Raw genomic sequence first — 21,108 nt, 5'->3', positions numbered from 1 at the left:
CTCTCTCTCTCTCTCTCTCTCTCTCTCTCTCTCTCTCTCTCTCTCTCCCGCGCGCGTATACCTGGGTTCGCTCAAGGGTCTGAGGTTAAACTGGCGATCGACTCATCACTTTTTGATAAAATCGAATTTTTTATTCTTTATCGTATCAACGTAAACGCGATATTCAGTTTTGGGGGCAGACGATTTATAGTTTACGAGATATTCAACATTGAAGTTATTATTGCTGCTTACTTGGTGAATTATAAGCGACTCTGTCAATAGCGAATTCGGTGTGGTCAGTAAAGCGTCAGCATAATAATTCCTCTAGCGCGAGTTCGAGTCCCGTTGAAACGTTCTTACACTATTCTTTTTTTTTCACTTTCTTTTAAAAATACATTCGTTAAATATGACTTATTTATAACTAATGTTCGGATATATTTTTTAAAACAAACAATTTCCATTTTGAATGTATGATGTACATGAACTTGGGTGATAATTTTTGAAAAAGCAGTGGAAACAAAAATTGTAATCACCATGTACATCGAATGAATGCTTTAGATTCACAACTGCAAAATTGTTATTTAATTCTACTGGGAATACCGCTTGATTTACGTTAATGAAATGTACTCGATTTTTTGATAGTCATGATGCGTATCAAACATATCTATGTAGAATAGAGATAAATATATTGAAATTCATTATACAAATAAAAACAAGTACAGCAATGTCTCGAAACAAGTAACTCGATCGGGACCGGCGAGTTGCTTATTTCGAAACAGTTATGGTATATTCGGCTTGACTGTTCTCGAGCGTGACGAGGAGGAACCCGTTGACAAAACAGGGGGTTCGGTGTAGCGGCAAACTATAAAGTGATCGCTCGAGCACGGGTGTTATACTTTGGAGAATGATAGAAGATAACGTGCTTTCTCATTTTAACACTAGTAAAATCGAACGAATGGAACGTATACATGTACAACTAACAGTAGTATTCCGGAGAATACACACGCCAGAGAAAGAGAAAACATTACACACATTCTGTCCTCTTTACGCTTGGATTCTCTGATATCGATGACTATTTCTTCAAAACAACTTGCACGCACAGAATCACTATCCATTTTCAAACTTTCAAACCTTCCTTCATGTGACTGTCACGATAAAACGAAATAAACTTACGACCAAACATAAAAATCGTTGTAAAAAATTACTCACCTACAGCAAGTAGGTATTCCGGCATGATATGTTACGTTAAAAAATTACTTTTAACCTTAAAATATGCGTAAGGTAATATATAATATGCAGTATATAGTACATGACATCCAAACAGTATATTTCTGATACAAAATTGAAATAAAAAAAAATTACATCAATCGGGATACGTACCCGGGGTCAAGCAACGTTACAACCTAATACTCTACCAATGCATTCAACGAATCTTGCTAGATGCTTTTATTGTACATCGAAAACAAACACCCATTCTGAAAAAAGCCAGAATGGTTTTGCAGTACTACATGCGTACTACGACCCCGCAGGGTGTCGTTGCAAAAGCGATTGCAACATCCGTGCCTTTCCTTCGTTAGTGTGCTTTTTCTTATGTAATTACGTATATTCAAAAATAATGTTCATAAACGTTTTACCTTTCTTATTATACAATATTTTTTACATTGCATACTATCATTACATTCCACAAATAACAATTAGTACTTTATTATGTTCGTACCATATTACAAATATCATATCAGTTGTTTATTATTTACTACTTTGAAATTATCGTAACAGACTATTCTGTATCAATTAATTGCAATGCAATATAACAACCTTAACATATACATGACGTTTCTTAACAATATAATATTGAATATATATACATATGCAAAATTAGAATATATAAGCTCGGGCGCTTCATACTTTTAGTACGGTACTGAACCATGCTGAAAGGCATTTTTAGATTATCGGCACACCAGCAGCAGGAGAGACTACACCAGCGATGTGGTGGAGAGCGTGAAACTCAAGCCATTGTGCAAGCGCATCAGTCTTCTCGATTTCATAATGACAACACCATTGTAATTTTATGAGGCGAGGAAGCGACCTTTCCGGCTGATTTTTTTTTTAACTGTTCCTTATAAAATACCGTTGCGGGGGACAGTTACACATTTTGCAATTTCGCTTTTAAAACTTGCTAAAAATACGTTCAAAGACAAGAAATTTTTTTTTTCTTTTTCAATTTTTTCCAAAAAACGCTTGACGAGACGATAGATTTACTTTCCCTGATTACGAAATGCATAATTATTATATGTTTTTTTCATTATTGTGCCTGAAAAACGGGAAAAACTATCTAGTAGTTCACCTACTTTCCGTTGGTGGCGCCAGTTTGTCTCTGCGCACCCTTAAAAATAAAACCGCACGGACTCGCAACAATGCGGACTACACTATAGGTTGAGCGGTCCATGTACTTTATGGTCAAAGCATATAATATTTGTATGGAATCTGACAGAGGAAGCTCTTTGTTCTATCTTATTTTCTTTGTTTCCAATTTCTGTAGTTAATGGTAAAACGTTAAAGTACATTTATAATGAATTTGCACACGCGTCAATACGCGTACAGATGCGTACAAAGAGTACGCGATGTAAGTATCCATATGTGAAAATGAAGAAAAATAATGTAAAGTGATTCGTATAATAATTTACAATATTTAATAATTAAAGTTGCTTATAGTATATACATTTTATGGTGTTTTAACCATTGCACTTTTGAAATTTATGTTGTGTATACCAATTTTCTTACAGGAATTAGAATACAATACAAATTAATCTAAAAGTAGAGAAAGAATACAAAGAAATTTGAAACGTATTTTTTTCATAAATTTAACCGTTCGAGATGACCGTTTACAAAATTTCCAGATTTATTCAGCATGTGAGGTTTGTGATTTAATTGTTGATGTTATGAAATTATCCAATATTTAAAATAATTAACGTATTTTAGAAGAAACTCTTACGAATGTTATACAGATATGTATACAAAAGGATTTCTGAAGATTTCGATAAAGCAAAAATTCTCAAGAAGACATGCATCGAATACAAGTACAACGCAACATAAAGTTAATCCTTGGTATTCGTTTGTTAAATGGGAATGGGGTATTCCTACCGGAGTTGGAATATCATTACTTGCGATATTGCAATGGAAGCATTTGAAAAAGTATCCATATGCGAAAGAAGACAGCAATGTGTATGAGCCAATTAATGTTTTTGTGGTATAATTTTTTACAATAATAGCAAATTAATTATTTACATAAAACTTAAATAACGTTTTAAAATGATAATTTGGAACTAATGTAAGTAACAAAACCATATAATTAGAGTTCAATGTTTATTATAATTTTGTATATAGGTAAACTGTTACTATTATCTACCACTTCGGATAATAAGTAGAATATGGGGCTGGATAGCAAGTTTGAAATTACCTGTTGTTTTAAGACCAACTTTATATGGATTTTACGCTAAGACTTTTGATGCTAATTTAGATGAAGTTGATTTAGATCTGTCAGATTTCCCAAGTCTTGTTGATTTTTTTGTTAGACCTCTTAAACCTAATGCAAGACCTATTGATCATAATACAAATATGGTATGTACATATTTGGATAATGAATAAATCAATATCTTAAATATTGTGATATTAATGTATATATTGATTACAGGTTTCACCTTCTGATGGAACTGTATTACATTTTGGACCAGTAACGTCTTGTCATGTGGAACAAGTGAAGGGTATCACTTACAATCTTAGACATTTCTTAGGTGATATACGCATGCCTGTCTCTGATCAACCACAGAAATTTACAAAAGAAGATGACAATGCTTATGTGAAGTCTCTTCTGAAAAATCCAGTAAACCAGCTTTATCAATTAGTAGTATATCTAGCTCCAGGAGATTATCATAGATTTCATAGTCCAACAGATTGGGAAATAGAGTTTCGTAGACACTTTCAAGGTATATTTTACTTTTACTTTTCTGTACAAACATGTTTCATATAATTAATTATAAATTTTTAAATATGAAATAATTTAAATGAATTAGCATTAATAATTTTTTTATCAAGTTATATACAAGAATTGATGATTGAAGCATAACTTGTGTAAGTTAAAATTGGACTATTTTTTTCAGGAAAACTGTTGAGCGTCAATCCAAAAATAGCCCAATATTTACCAGATTTATTCTCATTAAACGAACGTGTGGTGTATATTGGAAAGTGGACTGGTGGTTTTATGGCCTATACCGCTGTTGGAGCCACTAATGTAGGTTCCATAAAAGTTTACTGTGATAAAGATCTACATACAAATACCATTAAGTGGCCTGAAGTGAAACACTGGAAAGATGCTACTTTAGACTGTGCACGTATCAGCAAGGGAGAATTATTTGGTGAATTTAGAATGGGATCCACTGTCGTGTTGCTATTCGAAGGCCCAAAAGACTTCAAATTTTGCATAAAAGCAGGACAGACAATTAAAGTAGGTCAAGCTTTAACCGAGTGTGCAGTTAGAACTGAAGAGAAACAACATAAACATTCATTATGACAATTAATACCTCTGGTCGCACTTGATTGGAAATACGTTTGGCGAATAAATACATAACCCTTTAAAAATGATTTACCGATCTCATTTGTACTGATGAAATTTATAAAAGACTTATAAAGACTTATCCTCGATGGTATTGTTACTGTAAATACGACTTTTATGCGAAATGATTACAACTAGTATTAAAATGAAAATTCCAAATAAATCACTAAATTTTAAAGAATTTGAATTCTTTGGAATTTTTACAGATTTTATGAATGTAACGAAAGTAATAGATCGTTATAGAACGTTGTCACTTAGCGTTTGAAGAATCAAAAATATTTTTATTAACTATACACAAACAGACACCCAGTTACTACAAAAAGCGACAATACATTGCACATTTTAAGTTTTTGCGTGTTAGAAGTGATGTAAAGTTACTACTAATACAAAACATCGCATTTAACAATCACCACTACTAGTAATATTTGTGGATGACCACTTGACTCGTCGTTGACGTGATTCACTGATAATGTGTATCACAAATGTAATCCTATAATGTACATTAGTTTATGTGTATATACAGAACTCAGTTCTTTAAATTTTGCAAGAATGATTTTGTATATGAACCTGACATGTAACGAAGAAGAAAAATAAATCGTATTTGTGCTAAAAAGTTTAACAATCATTACCTCAATATCCTTGCTCGGTTCATGCATTTTAAAAGAATAACAATTCCTTTATTGCAAAGTGTGAATTTAACAGATATAGATAATACATTCGTTTTTACATAAAATACTTTGTGATATAATTATGTTCAATGCTGAACGAATGAAAGCTTATCCGAACAACTGTATAAACAATTATTTTATTTATTTATAAGGTTGCGGAATAGTCTGCGCAATTATAACACCTTTTATATTAGTCTTCAATTAGAATTTTATACACAGTCCTTTTTTACAATCTTTGTTAATTTCTATATGTTGCTTTACATTCTCTTCTTTCTGTGAGATGTCCACTAGGGGTAGCAGTAGTTTTTTATAGCAATAATCAAACATAGTTACAGTCATGTTCTACAATGTATTTCTTTTGTTGTCTTAATATACTAATATTGAATATAAAAATATTCTTTATCTTTTACTATTTTTATTTTGATTATTAATTTATATTTTTATCCAAATTCCACTTAAAATGGTTGATGTCCCTGTCTTAACACAAATAATATTCGAATTAAATTTGCGATCATTCTCGATATTTTCAATATTAAAATGTTATACACAGTCCTTTTTACAATATTTGTTAACTTCTTTCTTTACATTGCTTTCTATTTTCTTCATTTTGTGACATTCCCACCAGGGATGTCAGTAGTTTTTTGTAGCTACAATCAAACATAGCTACAGCCCTTGAGGCAATTGTGTAATCTAATTAATAAACTCCAGATATTTATACAAATTCTTCTAGGTTTTAAAAAAGTAGATCTTAATTTCTAAACAGTATGATACGCACTTTATCGTAGATATTTTATATGATTTACAATATCGCCAAAAAGGGGTTTTTTGAAAAGATTTAGATCGAGAAGGGGGGTCGAGAGGTAAAACAAAAAATTCTCAAAACCGCAGTCGCGTGTCGGGAATCGTGTTACATCTAGATCTACGACGCTGCAGTTCAGTTCAGTATTTCAGTAAGCGCCGTGACACCCGTGGCGCATGTTGTATCGTTCGTGTGCGCGAAACTTGCAAAATCCTGCGGGTCTGTTCAGTTCTGCAGATCGTGTGCTTGCGACCATTTGTCACGCGATTTCCTTCTGAATCAATTCCTTTGATCATCCACGGATTACTCCAATTATTTTTTTTTTATCTTGTCTCCCAAAGTACGATTATGGTGCTAGATGGGTGCTGATGGACATTTTCGTGTCACGTTGTCCCTCAGGAGGGAACCGGCTGCCGGTCCAGTTTACTGCAAGGAGGAGACATCGGCGAGGTTTAGACAGCTGAAGACCGTCAAGCTGAGCTGCGAAGCTACCTACAGGCTGGACATCAGCTTCAAACCACCGCAACTGTTGGAGTGGGTACAATTTATACGATGGTCATTTTCTTTGGTGCAGACATCTCGAACTTTTCACTCGAACGCGGTGACGCATTGTTCTAGAGGTGTTCAATTGGACATTTCTTTTTTGGAGCGATATTTCGTAGATTGTTTGAAATTTGGATAGATCGTGGGCTTTAGGGGTGTTTAAGTTAAAGTCGGAGTTATCGCGAAGGATTTCTTAGGATTGTAGAGAGTAGGGCTTTATTAGTCGTTTCATGTCATTTTATCATCAGATTTCTGAAAAGAAGTTTTTTAATAAATTACAATTGTTGAAGTAGGCATTGGAGCAACTATTTTAAAAAATTTTTTTGAAACGAAGTCATTTTTATTTTAATATTGACCTTAATTTTATTTTAACTTTAATTTATTTTTGAAGAGTAGTGGTTCCTAATAAATTTCAATTACTGAACTAGTCCAGGAGTAACTATCCTAAAACAATTTTCTTGAATTGAAGACATTTTTATATTCTGCAGTTTCTGATTTTTAGGGTAAGCACAGAAGATTATTGCCGATTTGATCAGATTTTTGAAGAGCAGTGTTTTTTAATAAACTACAATTCCCAAAGTAGTCATTGGAATAATTATTCTAAACCAATCTTTTGGAACTGAAATCATTTTTATTTTGTAGTTTCTGGTTTTTAGGGTAGCACATAAAATTTCATTTTCATTTGATTGGTAGTCTAACAGTAACAATTTCCTTTTCCTTTTATCTTTCCTTTTTATTATAAGTTTCTTTTACTATAATATTTTTATTGTATGAAATTGATCCAATTTAATTAATAACAATATTTACAATGAAAAATGTTCGACGTGTCTGTCTTAATGCAAATAATTCTTTGCTTCCTCGCAGTCTATTCTCGCCCTGTTCCTTTTTATCTGATCCTTTTTCCATTCGTTTTGCTGCACGAAATTCTCTCCCCAGTGGTAATTTTATGTTGAAAGCTAGAATAAATCTGACGTCAGACGACCTTCTTGAGAAAATAATTGCTTGAAGATCTGAAGGCTCGATTGCTGGCTTACTATTGCTTTTACTCCCCACTCGCGCGATAGTCGTTATTTTTTTAATCTGATCGCGTGTCTTGACGCTTGGACTCGCAAGTAGTAATATCTGTAGCAGGTCTTCGTGCCAGTGAAAGAAGTCAATGAGATCTCGTACCTGATCGTTGGCTACTATGAATCTTATTACTGGGACTATTGGGTTTTGTTTTTTAATCAATTTTTGTTCTACTGTGGATGTATTGCATGAATGGTTACATATTTGTAGTGTTTGGTGGTCCTTTTTGTTTATTCTGTTCTTGGTAAACTATCTAGAGAGAGATTGCAAGATTTGTTTAATAATATTTATGGAAAACAACTTTGATCGTTTAGTATTTTTCTTACTGTTAGTCAGTGCCGTAACAAGGGCGTGGCGAAGAAGGGACCTGCCACGGGCGCAACTGGGTTTGGGGCGCAAAACAAAGGATACCGACTCAGTTGAGAGTTGCATGTGACTTTTATTTTACTTGACCATGCTTGACATGAATCAGCACCAACTGTCACTGACCGTTTTTCGTTTCCCGACCAAATAGACACAGACACGTACATATTATTAATACGTTTACGAGTAATCCGCGAGTAATACGCAACGAACGGTTCGTAGATTACGCGTGGATGGTCGAGGTTATGAGAATGCGTGATGGCCGGTGTTATTTGAAAATTTTCCCGATATTACTCAAAATATATGATACTACTTGTTACTCTTGGTCGGTAATGCCAAATGTACTGAACTGTTTTATGTTTTTATTACATTATTTTACCGTATACCTATGTTTTATATTTCTTTTATTTTGTCGTCAATGAATATGAATAAAAATTTGTTCGTATTTAGGTTATAGATTATTTATTCATACAAATACCTTGACAAATACATTATTGTATATACAGCTAACTCATCTTGATGAGGTCAATAGTATTTAATATATTGTATTTAACAAAATTTAACATGTTACATTAAAATTTTTAATTTTATTTGTCATTATTGGGTTACGGAAAGGCGCAAGTTAGATACTTGCCACAGGCGCTTCATATCTTCGTTACAGCACTGCTGTTAGTATTAGACCTGAGCTCGGCAAGATTTGCACTTTTCGGCTGTTTTTCGTTAAACCCCGTACAAGCCGCGCGCAGCCAACGAGCTGCCTGGAGGCTCAGGACTGTACCACCGTCACCGGTGCCTCGTGAACAGATTTTTAATAGCTTTCCACATCACCCAGGGGGTACTATTATATTATACTGTACACCAACAATCCGAAAGTATTTGGCATGATTATGTATACTCAAAAAATAATACAGAAAATGGCAAGAAAACATTTTTTTTCTCTATTTTATGGATGCCTTTTTATATCACAAGAAAGATTATTTGAGAATTATTAATAGTTTTCCAAAAAAAATTTATGAATGTAGTCGGTAATGATTTGATTTGCCCGCTGAAAGTGCGAGAGCGCGACGACACGGGCTCCTACGTTTTTTGCTTGCGACACTCGTGTGTCTACGGTATGCCAAATACGGTATAGCAGTAACGTTCTGCGAGTCGACCCGTCAACAACGATACGAATAAACCACGTGAAACTGTTAAATCTGTTTTTCCTTAACAACCACGACCAGACAGAATAAAAGTATCCCCACATGAAAATCACCTATTGTTCTGAGCCTTGGACGGCTCGTCGGTTGCGCGCGGGACGTTGCCGTAAGGGAGAGACGGGGTTTACCGAAAAACGGCCGAAAGTGCAAATATTGCCGAGCTCTATATTTAGACATTTCTACTGTCAGAATGTAATTAAGTGCTATCAGTTAAATATAATTGAGAATGTAGTTTAAGAGAATTATAGTATTATACAGGGTGTTCACACTAAAGTGTGACAAACGCAAATTTTAATAATTATTGAAGATACGACAAAATTGTTTACATGTAAATTGCAGGATACAATGGGCTCTATATTGTGGCGTAAACGAATTTTTTTTTATATTATTAATTTAAAAGATATGATGGTGAAGTTTCGTTTTTTAAATGGAACTATATATTTTTGAGGGATCATGCGATAGTGCTTTTCAAGACGAATTTATTGACCCTTAATGTATTTACCCGATTTTTATTAATTTTCAAGACAGAACACTTAGAAATTTACTGATTTTCAGCGGAAAATTCTCGGTTTGAGTGACAAGTCATAAAATAGGTTCTATTATTGCGGTGTTTGACTCTGCCTGTTGAAACCAATAGCAAGGGTCTATGTCCGGAACGGCTGACCCGAACAGTAAGAAACATGGAAAGTATTGTCCATCATGGTTTAAGTTTGCCGGATCCTCAAACGTAGACCGTGATTGACAATACTTTCCATGTTTCCTACTGTTCGGGCCTTGTCGTTCTGAGCATAGACCCTTGCTATCGGTTTCAAGATCCCTCAAAATATATAATTCTATTTAAAAAACAAAACTTCACCATCATATCTTTTAAATTAATAATATAAAAAAAAATTTCGTTTACGCCATAATATAGAGCCCATTGTATCCTGCAATTTACATGTAAACAATGTTTTCGTATCATCAATAGTTATTGAAATATGCGTTTGTCACATTTTAGCGTGGACACCCTGTATATAAGAGAGCTATTATCAATTGGAGAGCTTCCACCTGATCATTTACCTAATCCGTCCATTAATTAAAACAAGCGAGTCAAAATTAAAATAAAAATATTTTACAAAATTTGCGGATTTAGAAACATTTTCTGTCGTAAAGTAATTCATCAAATAAATAAAAAATGTTCATATAGATGCATAATTATGTGCAACGTTTGATGCAGTCGTGCAAAATGTTTTGTGTAGTATTACTTTAAAAAAGAGAGGTTTATATTTCTTTTATTTTGTCGTCAATGAATATGAATAAAAATTTGTTCGTATTTAGGTATACGTTAGGTATACGTGACTGATTCCGATACACTGAGAGTGACATATACCGCAGAAAAAAGATTGCACCCACTTTTGACGCACATTGAGAGGGATTAATCATAGGTTGGAAACGTTGGAATGATGTATGTGTGGCTTACAATGGGCCAACCTGAATATCATGCACGTGTGTTGTAAATGTTCGAATTGATGTTTGTACGGGCATAGTTGCCAATAAACACGTATTTTTTCAACTTGCCTTCTCACAGAACGCTGAATCATGTGTTAAAGGGGAAAATAAGTTTAGTACTACGTTTTTTAGTGATCTGCATGATTTTTTTTAGCAAGAAAGGAATGTATATAATTTAATGAAACTTTGAGAACATTTTATACATATATTCAAGTAAATATTGTAATTTTTTAGAAGTATTTCGTCAGCAAATATGGAAGATTCCAGCTGCCACATATTGAAAGTCATCAACAAACGTAGCTGTTGCGTGCATTTTGAAGGCCATAGTTCTCATCTGAAATCAATGGGGATTTAAATTTACTTTACAGACATGTCTTTCTTCTATAAGAATCTAAATTCTCCTCTAATAAATTGAATATTGCATTTTTAGTGGTGTTTAAGCGAAAAAGCATAATTTTTTGAAATTTTTGTATAACGTTTTTTACAGTAAAAAGATACTTTAAACAATGATATTACTCCGAATGTAGGTTCTTATAAAAGAAAGACATGTTTTTAAATTTAAATCCCTATTGATTTCAGATGAAAACTGTGACCGTCAGAATGTACACAAAACAGCTACGTTCGTTGATAACTTTCGATATATGGCAGCTGGAATCTTCCATATTTGCCGAGGAAATACTTCTAAAAAATTACAATATTTACTTGAATATATGTGTGTAGTATCCCAGAAATGCTTTCCAAAAAGAGAAAGCAGAAACCTTGAGTTCAAGTGTCGAGACTCGAGGTAAGGGCGTCGCGTCGCATCACGACCACCTAAGCGACGTTAGGGTATGAATGAGAGAGAGAGAGAGAGAGAGAGAGAGAGAGAGAGAGAGAGAGAGAGGGATGAAAGTGCGAATGGATGGTAAACAGATGTGAGTGTTATACCGAACTTTCCTTTCGGAAAAAGGAAAACGGTCAGTATGAACGTAGCGAGCGAGCAGTAAAGACCTACTGCCGTATTTCATTGTACCACAACGTTTTTTTTTGTCTTTTATTAAACTTTATTTCTTTTATTTACGCATCTGTGTTCATAATATTACAGCAACTCCTCTTGATTGATCCCACATGTGTAAAATTGTTCTCAAAGTTTTATTAAATTATATACATTCCTTTCTTGCTAAACAAAAGTCATGCAAGTCACTAGTTCTCAACCTATTTCACCCTTTAATTTCGCGTGCAGAGACATTCGTTTAAAAAATTGCAACATAAGCATGGAATACTTTTTAATACCATAGTCATAATTACCAATGATAATCATTGAAGAATAAATCTTGGCCCAGTCAATTTTTAATCTGCATCTGAGAAAGAAAACTAATAATTATTTATCTTCAAAGACTTTGAAAATTTAATTTTTTATAGGAAATTTCTATTAGAAACGTTTAAATTAAGCTTCGTTTCACCTACACAATAAAGATTGTGAAAGGAATCTCCTTTTCAGTTTGTAGAACTTTTAGATCTATATTATTCCAGGCCTTAACCCTTTTAACCCTACTTTTTTCTGTTTGTATTCTATTCGTTTCTTTTTCGAGAAACTAATTTTTATTAAACTATGATTGACTGCATATCAAAGGCTGCAATGAATAATCTATAAAAAATCAGATTTTTTTTGAATCGCTGTATCGAGTTTGAGATTTAGCAAAGATACATGCTTCTACTTTCTCGAAAATAAATTCTTCAAAGAAAAAATAATGTAACGAATGAGAAAAACAGTTTGCCCCAGCGCAAATGATTTTCATTTTTTTCACATGTGTTTCTACAAGTCTCACTTGTAATTTGACTAAAGGCAATCAAAAATATTCACGAGGACATATACGTATGTTCCATTACGGTCGAAAGGGTTAAAGATCAATTCCAGGATCATTAAAACAGATGCAATAACTTCAAAATAATCGAGTTGCAAAGAGTTACCTAAGCCACCCTGTATATTATTCGTTCAAGTGAAGATTTCTCGTCCATTACCTCTAGCCCACTATACTCTAATAAAAAGCGAAGAAATATAAAGTACGATCGTTCTAACCTCATAAATGGTTACGTATTTTATGGTCACGAGAATGATCGTAAGCCTGGAGAAGACTAAAACGACTCTCGAAGGGATGAATTTCTTCTGGATAATCCTTGGAAACTCAAATGAGAGTTAAATAAAGGAGCAACTATTTCCTCGAACATTGTCGATGGATAATTGTATAGCAAAGTTCTGCACGACGATATTAAAGGTTTAAGAGGATTAAGCCAAAGCCAACGATAAGTCTCAATTTACGGATGATATCCTCCGAGGATCGAGGATTACGAAATGTCATCGTATAGGAATACTAATAGCAGCATTTCGTAGACTGTAATACAGGAAATAACCACCCTGTTGATAAATGCGTGGACATTAAAATCGTGTTGCAGTTTCCTCGATAAGCTTGCCACGATGATTAAACTCTAAATCATTGTTTACCCACGATTTCGACGAGTCTGCAACAAATCTATATTTGCTTTAAATCACTGATTCGAGACGAATATGCTTTTCTTTCCTTGAAAATGAATCCTACTAAAGAAAGTTTAGCAATTGATACATGCTGAAGAATTTGAATTTTTGCAGATATAATTTACATTTCAATTCTTTTCGGCTTAACTTATTTCATTTATGTGAAAAAAACCTTAAAGACAAGAAGAAAATGTTTAAAAAAAAGTGATCATCTCGATGGGTTATGAAATTGTTGTTAAATATATATTTTCTTAAACTTTGTAAAAAATCCATATACATATTTTTGTTAGTAAAATTAATCGTTGCACTCACAAATTGATCATTTCGCACATTCGACGACACAGACACATTTAAAATAACTATCACTACATTAGCAATACCAACAAATTTGAAATATACACTTTACCAAGAATAAAGAAATACGAAGTTTTTACCAAACAGTTAATAATTACGTTAATGAAGTAAATTGAAAGTGTCAATGATTACTTTTCTTTTGAGTACAAATCTTTCAGGAGGATTAATTTGCTCAGAGAATATCAAGAGAGCCAATGCTAAAAAGTCTATACACAAGAGGTTTGAAAATATGTCAGGAGGTAACGGATTAAGGTCTTTAGCGAACGGGCCTGTCGACGAGGAGAATTGTTTGCCATACCGTTTTCGTAAAGAACGTTCGTTCCGAGAGTGTATTTACACAGTGGGTCAAAATGGTCAAAAAGGGAGAAAAACTCTTTATCTCAAGAACCGATTGACGTATCAATCGATCAGTTGTCTCATTCGATTCAGGATAAAAGATGCATATTTAAAGGGTAAAGAAAAAGGATAGGATACATTTGGTGCCGTACAGGTTTTCGCGATGATCACATTTGCAAAAATTTATGAATTTTTCATATTGTTTATAACTATTGTTATTGCAAAATTCCTATTTTTTTTCTTGGTTCATTAATTAATTCCGATTCCGATCCCGATTAATTCCATATTTTCCTTCCAGCATTCCTGATAATCTCATTTGCAACTATACAGAGTGTCCCAAAAATGTTGGATGTTCTTGAATGAGGTGTTTCGGGGGGTGATTTGAAACAATTTTCTCATAGCGAAAATGTTGTTCGAGGCTTCGTTAACGAGATATTGACAGAAACCCCCGACCAATCAGGGCGCGAGTATACCGAGAAGCGCCTGCGGAGCCTATGCTACCGATTGGTCGTGAGATTCTGTTTCTGGAATATCCCCTTAAGGCAGCCTCGAACACCATTTTCGCTAAGGAAAAATTGTTTCAAATCATCATCCCACCCGCCCCGGAACCACCCCTTTCAAGGACTTCCAACGTTTTTGGGTCATCCTGTATATTGCTCATAACTATTGTTATTGGATGAAACCTATTGGTTATAGGTTGCCACTAAAAAGAGTGAAATAAAATAATTTTTTGGAAACAAAATTTAGCCGACTTCGAAAAAGCTGCAATGAAAAGTATGAAATAATTTCTAGTCAGTTTTTATGAATACGCACTAACTCTAGATATAATTGCTTAAAAGTATGGGAAAATGCAGTGAAAAGTGTGAAATAATTTCTATTTAAACTGCATTGTTATTCACCATCGTTTGATGAATTTGGTTAAATTATTAAATACATCATATTAAATGCAATGCACTGTTTTCGGAGGCGGCGCAGATGTAAAAACTTTTTAATTCCGGTTTGGGTTAGCTTTTGGTAGAGGCGGCAATATTGAATGCTGTCAATGTATACATGTTTATTGTCTATGTGGAATTAATAGTTAATATATATAGTATGTACACGGAAATATAGTTTGAGTAGATTTGGGGCTTTTTTGGAGGGGAGGGGCGGCAATATTGATTACTGCTAATGTATAAACTGTCCCCATGGAAATACTGTATGAATAGATTTGGGATAGTATTTGGTGGGGGCGGCGATATTGAATAGTGTTAATGACTATGATGTCTAAAGTAGATGTAATGATAGCAATAATTAAAGACCATATTTTTTGTTTCTCCGACAGAAAGTTAAACCAAGTGTGGCAATTTTGAATATACTTAATTTTAAATTTTGCGCCTCCTCCGAAAAAGGTGCATTGCATTTATTTAATATGATGTATTTAATAATTTAACCAAATTCGTCAAACGATGGTGAATAACAACGCAGTTTAACTAGAAATTATTTCATACTTTTCACTGCATTTTCCTATACTTTTAAGCAATTATATCTAGAGCTAGTGCGTATTCATATAAATGAACTAGAAATTATTTCATACTTTTTACTGTAACTTTTTTGAAGTCGGTTAAATTTTGTTTCTAAAAAGTTATTTTATTTAATTATACTTTAATTATATATTTCTTGAAGATGGAAATATTCATTTTAAAAATTCTTTTTCCTAATTTCTGTTTAAATTAGAAAATTCTTTCATGTTGAAAACCAATAAATTCGCAAAAAATCACTATTGTTGTATCGCGACCCCCATACCCAAGAATAAGGAGTCAAACATGAACACGAAACTTAGGGTACGGAATTGGTCTTGTAGTTAAAGCGGTCAACTGTGGGTCCGAGAATCGTGAGTTCGAATCCCCTGTATCTTATATTTATTTTTCGTTTAGACTCCTACACTATGAAATAGGTAAGGTATTGAGGCGTTCCTATTTCAAGTGATTCCCACTGTGTATTCCTGTAGAACATTGCTGGGATTAATTAGAAACTCGATGAATAAAGTGCACAGACAGGGAATTCGAAATGAATTGTCAGGTGTACGTGTAACGCGTCAGTCTTGATAATACGCTGTTTCGAAATAATTAAAGAATTATCTGCTCGAATGATTTTGTCTCTAATTGTAAGTGAGACATCTAGTACTGTAAAAGCTTTTGCATGCTAACATACACTAACAGTAATTCTAGGAACTGGAATGTAGTGTGGTATCCTTATTAAAAATTATCTGAAAAGTCATCTGCAACTGTTTCCGAATTGTGCAATCATCAAAGTGTTTTTTATGGATGTAAATTGTTCCTGCATCTGTCAAGTGCACTTTGAGCATTTTTTTTAGTCGTCGCGTTTTACAATGTTTGCTGTTGATTTGTTTATTATTATCTTCGAAATGCTTCTTCCTTCTTTTTTAACTATAAGTGTCGTGGTTGTTAATTGGTAAAATAAAGTAGAGATCTCCTGGCTCCTCGCGCGTTAATATTATGCAAATAATAAATAACCTCGTGTAAAACACAGTGATGTAGTTACTGGAAATTAAAGTAGCGAATTCAATTAAAGTTATACCGCTAGTAGCGTTAATAATAAAGTTTTCTTAGGGCATAATTCATACGTGGATGAAAGTTTCGAGTAACAAATTAAAAATGAACAACTGTGCATCTGTTATTTGTTGAATAAAAGTTGGAATTTTAATTCCAGGTACATAGACACATCATTTATTACTTGTAATTTTGTACATTGTTAGGAGCCGGAGGGGGCGGCTGCGTAGCCGGGGTTTTTCTATTGGAATATGGTTTTGTTAATGGCTTGACCAGTGTTGTTAGGTAACACTGGGTGCCTTGAGGAAGTAGACGTGGAGACAAACCTACGTATGGCTAACGTAGGGAGCTCCAGGAGGTTGATTATCGAGGACGAGCCCACGTATGACTAACGTGGGGAGCCTCAGGAAGGCAGAGACGCGAGGACGAACCTACGTATGGCTAACGTAGGGAGCCTCAGGAAGATGATATGCGGACGAACACACGTATGGCTAACGTGGGGAGCCGCAGGAAATGTTAGTATTAGACCTCGTAACAGTTTTTGATGTACCTCGAGCGGCAAAGGTACACCTTAGTGGATACTGGACTGGGTATTATAATTGATCAACACTAATTAAAAATGATTATATATATATTCTGATATGTACCGGGACTTACAATTGTTATGAGAGTAATTGTCGAGGTATACCAATGGTAATAAGCTAAGTTGTTACAAATATGAACTGAGTTTAAAGTGTAGTTTCGATTCCGCGAAGCAAGAATCTAATTCTTCTCGGTTTTCACGAAAACGAGCAAACGGGAGACGACTACAACGATAAAATAATGCCTAACAGTAGACTACGTACTGTATGGTTAAGATTTTGCTCGAAGGGGACTTGAACCCGATCTCACTAAGTTTCTCGTGTAGACAATTCGTAAGAGTACGCACAGACGTGTACAGAACCCTTTCTAGACTTTGACTAGACCAGATATGCCTTCGTGGTCACCCTTTTTATACCCAAAAATCATAGACCAAGGGGTGGCGGGAAAGTACATTGCACGATTCCGAGATTTTCGAGGGACTACACCCTAGCTTCGCATTGGTCTCGAATTCCTATGCCTACGCGAAGAATACCGGGTGCGCACATCCGACTCCAAATAAGGAAATTTAGAACAGGAACGTAATAAGATAAGGAAGAACTTTGTTGTACATCACAAAGTTTACAAATCATAAGAACATTTAACGTATATTGCAATTTTAATTATAGAATTAAATACTTTATGAAGGACGAATACGAATTTAATTGTTCAATCCAATAAATTTTTAGATGGGATATCTGATTAATGTGTCCACATAATTGTACTATCGTAACAATTGAAAATTAGGTAATTCAATTAAATTAGTTTTGCATTAATATTTATTCAAAACTTATTCAAGTATACATTGTATTCTATACTATTTCTATTTTTATTTCACATTGAGATGAAACAAATGTTTCAAAAAATCGTTCTTTCAAAGAAAGACGAGGTTACTCAATTCGACATATACAAGGTGTTAACAAATATGTGGGACATTTTTTCAGGATCAAGTTTTCAAACTATTACAAATCGAAAAGTCTGTTACCATTTTGCGATCTAAGGCTTCATTGTTGAGAAAAAAGCGATTGAATTTTACAGGTGGACTTTCGGCGTAGGCTGTTTAAATCCCTGTCAGCTGAACGAGCTGTCGCACATGGTCGCACTCACACGCGAAAAAGACACACCGATGGACACTCACTTGTTTCATACCTCCGACGTGAGGGCGTCTGTAGTGCCATCGGCGTCGGAAGTCCACCTGTAAATTTCAATCGCTTATTTCTCAACAATGAAGCCTCAGATTGCAAAATGGTAACAGACTTTTCGATTTGTACTGGTATGAAGACTAGATCCTGAAAAAATGTCCCACATATTTGTTAACACCCTGTATACAGGGTATCCCAAAAATGTTGGACGTCCTTGAAAGAGGTGGTTCGGAAGGTGATTTGGAACAACTTTTTCCTTAGCAAAAATGTTGTCCGAGGCTTCGTTAAGGATATATTAACAAGAACCCTGACCAATCAGAGCGCGAGTATGCCGGTGGAACGCCCGCGGTAGCGTAGGCTACGCGCTAGGCGGCCACGCTCGTACACGAAAAGTGGCTTGACGTGCATCAAGTCTGTGGCAGCACTGTCAACATCGACTTATGCGCCCCCTACACACTAGTTTTAAGTTGGTGGAAACATTACCACCTAGTGCCTAGTTCAGTCTAGACAAAACCTGTAAAGAGTACAGATGCGCCATTTACGCGCTATTCTAATAAAGTTAAGTTTTATAGAAAGTGTGTTCTTTAATTAAGATCGCGTCATTCCAGTGAATTCTAGCTCATTAAAAAGCTCTCCCATTACCGGATGCCCACAAGTCTGTGGGGTTCGTGCTCTGTAATGAAACTTTCCCACAAGAATGTAATCATGCCAATCTAGATTCCCGTGACAACTCTTTTACTTAGGATACTATTTGGAAGGGTGCGATACACAATAATATTCGACTCCTTTTTTGCGATAACTTTTTTTTTCTTTATTCTTTCTAGGTTACTAGTATACTATTTTTCCGCGGCGCTTCGATCGCGTTCCATACCGCCACAAGTCTGTGGCGTCGCTGCGCCAACATTATTAGAGAGTTTCCTCTCTATGGAAAAAGAAAACTTTCTTTTGTTTTCTTCCTCTATGCAAACAAGAAGACTTTCGTTTGTTTTCCTTCTCTCGCCTAGGTTTCCTACCTCGTGGCGACAGTACGAGTTCAGTTCCAAATATCGCGCTAGTCCGTAGTGGCGTCTCCTTTTGTACTAACGCATAACGATTGCTGTACATGCTTGGCGTTGATTCGTATGTCGCGCTGTATAAAATAAATGGTGCATATTCATCAGTAAAGTTTCTTGTGATGTGATTAACCCCACAAGCCCTCCTCAGTAAGCGCCATCTCATAACGGTTGCCTGAACTAAATTTGTTCCCGACTTGCTCTACTATTATCCATAAAATGGCGGAACTCGATTTCGGGAATGCTTTTACGATTTTTCACTTTTCGTCCTTATATGAGAATATTTGTGGCTGAGTGGGGGCTCATTCGACAGAGGAAGGTTCAGTACATCCGGCTTTGGTAATGGTATGAGTCACAAAACTCTTGTAGTGGCCTGAAAATACTTGGATTCTGCAGGTGTATTTTATCGTATTTTTGCTCTACTTTGGACACTCATTTTATTAGATATTAACAAGATCTCGTTGAATCATGATCAGAGCGTACTGTAATGAACCTTGCTCTTTCGAATGACCCCTCACCTAACCTCTAATATTATCATATAAGGACAATAAAATAATTTTTTGGAATACAAATTGGTAATTATAGAGAACAGATACATCCTCACCGATTTCTATGATTTTTGAATATGTTGTAGAAATCAACATTTTGAACAACTTTTTCCTATACATATAACCGTCGCTCGGCCTTAGTTTCCGAGATATTTGCAAAATACCATTACTACTACTACAATGAATATTGCGTATAGCAACGCGTCCGTGACAGCGTGTGTGTAACCGTTGAGTCCTCGATTGTTTAGGCTCGGAATACACGTCCGCGTCTGTGAGTCTGTATGCGTTACCTATCATTCGCTGGTCGGCTCGTGATTCAATCTGTTCCGAACTCATTTATACATATAAAGTAGCGCATGATCTGTATTCGTACAGTAAAAAAATGGGGGTCCGGGGACTTGCCCCCGGTCGGGGGTTTGAGGGCGAAGCCCCCAACAACGAGTACTGCAGCGCACCACTCAGGTGTGTACACGGTTAGCCTGAGGAGTGTTTATAGTTTAGCGGGGGGTCTGGGGGGCGCAGCCTGCCAGCATGCGTGTGATTGAGACATATATGCATTTCAATTTTTGTAAAAGGATTTTGCGTGAAAAGTATACGCCGTATATCATTCGTCGGTCGACTCGTGTTTCAATCTGTTTCAAACTCATTCATACATATGAAGTAGCGCATGATCTTTATTCGTACAGTAAAAAAATGGGGGTCCGGGGGCTAGCCACCGGTCGTGAGTTTGGGGGCGAAGCCCCCAACAACGAGTACTGCAGCGCACCACGCAGGTGTGTACATGGTTAGCCTGGGGGATGTTTATAGTTTAGCGGGGGTTGAGGGGGCGCAGCCCCCCGCCTAGCAGGGGGCGGGGGGGCACAGCCCCCAGCATGCACATAGTTTTGAATTGAAGCTGAAAACTTTTTACAAAATTTAAAAAGCATACATCTCAAAACTATATGCATGCTGGGGGGCTGCACCCCCCAAACCCCCTGCCTAACGGGGGGCTGCGCCCCCTCAACCCCCCGCTAAACTATAAACATCCCCCAGGCTAACCGTGTATAGACCTGCGTGGTGCGCTGCAGTACTCATTGTGGGGGGCTTCGCCCCCAAACCCCCGACCGGGGGCTAGCCCCGGACCCCCATTTTTTTACTGTATGAATGAAGATCGTGCCTGGCTTCCGAAATTTAAAAATCAAGTGTAAACCTAACTTAAATCTAACTATTCTACTTCGTAATTAATGTAATGGGCAAGGTTTAAAAAAATGTCATCTCTTGTTTCAATTTTCTTTATTAATG

General features: G+C 35.5%; 2 protein-coding genes across 5 annotated transcripts in view; both read left to right on the top strand.

Annotated features, from left to right (window-relative positions):
* Positions 1-2,394: 2,394 nt before the first annotated feature.
* On the top strand, positions 2,395-5,201 carry LOC128882835 (phosphatidylserine decarboxylase proenzyme, mitochondrial). Of its 4 annotated transcripts, XM_054134605.1 has the most exons (6): positions 2,395-2,602; positions 2,763-2,894; positions 2,959-3,226; positions 3,364-3,597; positions 3,671-3,962; positions 4,137-5,201. In XM_054134605.1, exons 2-6 carry the CDS (start codon positions 2,854-2,856, stop codon positions 4,544-4,546), a joined length of 1,245 nt encoding a protein of 414 aa, XP_053990580.1. In that variant the 5' UTR covers positions 2,395-2,602; positions 2,763-2,853; the 3' UTR covers positions 4,547-5,201. The 4 variants fall into 4 exon arrangements, with proteins under 4 accessions (XP_053990580.1, XP_053990581.1, XP_053990582.1 ...); XM_054134606.1 differs by lacking the exon at positions 2,395-2,602 and having other exon boundaries at positions 2,762-2,894; positions 2,985-3,226; XM_054134607.1 differs by lacking the exon at positions 2,395-2,602 and having other exon boundaries at positions 2,770-2,889.
* Positions 5,202-5,959: 758 nt separating this feature from the next.
* The window catches only part of LOC128882837 (uncharacterized), a 31,968-nt gene continuing 16,819 nt past the window's right edge, over positions 5,960-21,108 (top strand). Inside the window, exon 1 of the mRNA XM_054134611.1 lies at positions 5,960-6,589. Coding sequence (XP_053990586.1) covers positions 6,414-6,589 — 176 coding nt within the window. The 5' untranslated portion in view covers positions 5,960-6,413. The remainder of the gene's footprint in view (positions 6,590-21,108) is intronic.

This window comes from Hylaeus volcanicus, unplaced genomic scaffold (genome assembly GCF_026283585.1).
Source record: "Hylaeus volcanicus isolate JK05 unplaced genomic scaffold, UHH_iyHylVolc1.0_haploid 12196, whole genome shotgun sequence".
In the NCBI taxonomy this organism is placed as follows: Eukaryota; Metazoa; Arthropoda; class Insecta; order Hymenoptera; family Colletidae; genus Hylaeus; species Hylaeus volcanicus.
Note: the sequence above shows the minus strand (reverse complement) of the source record. Positions and strands in the feature narration are given on the sequence as shown.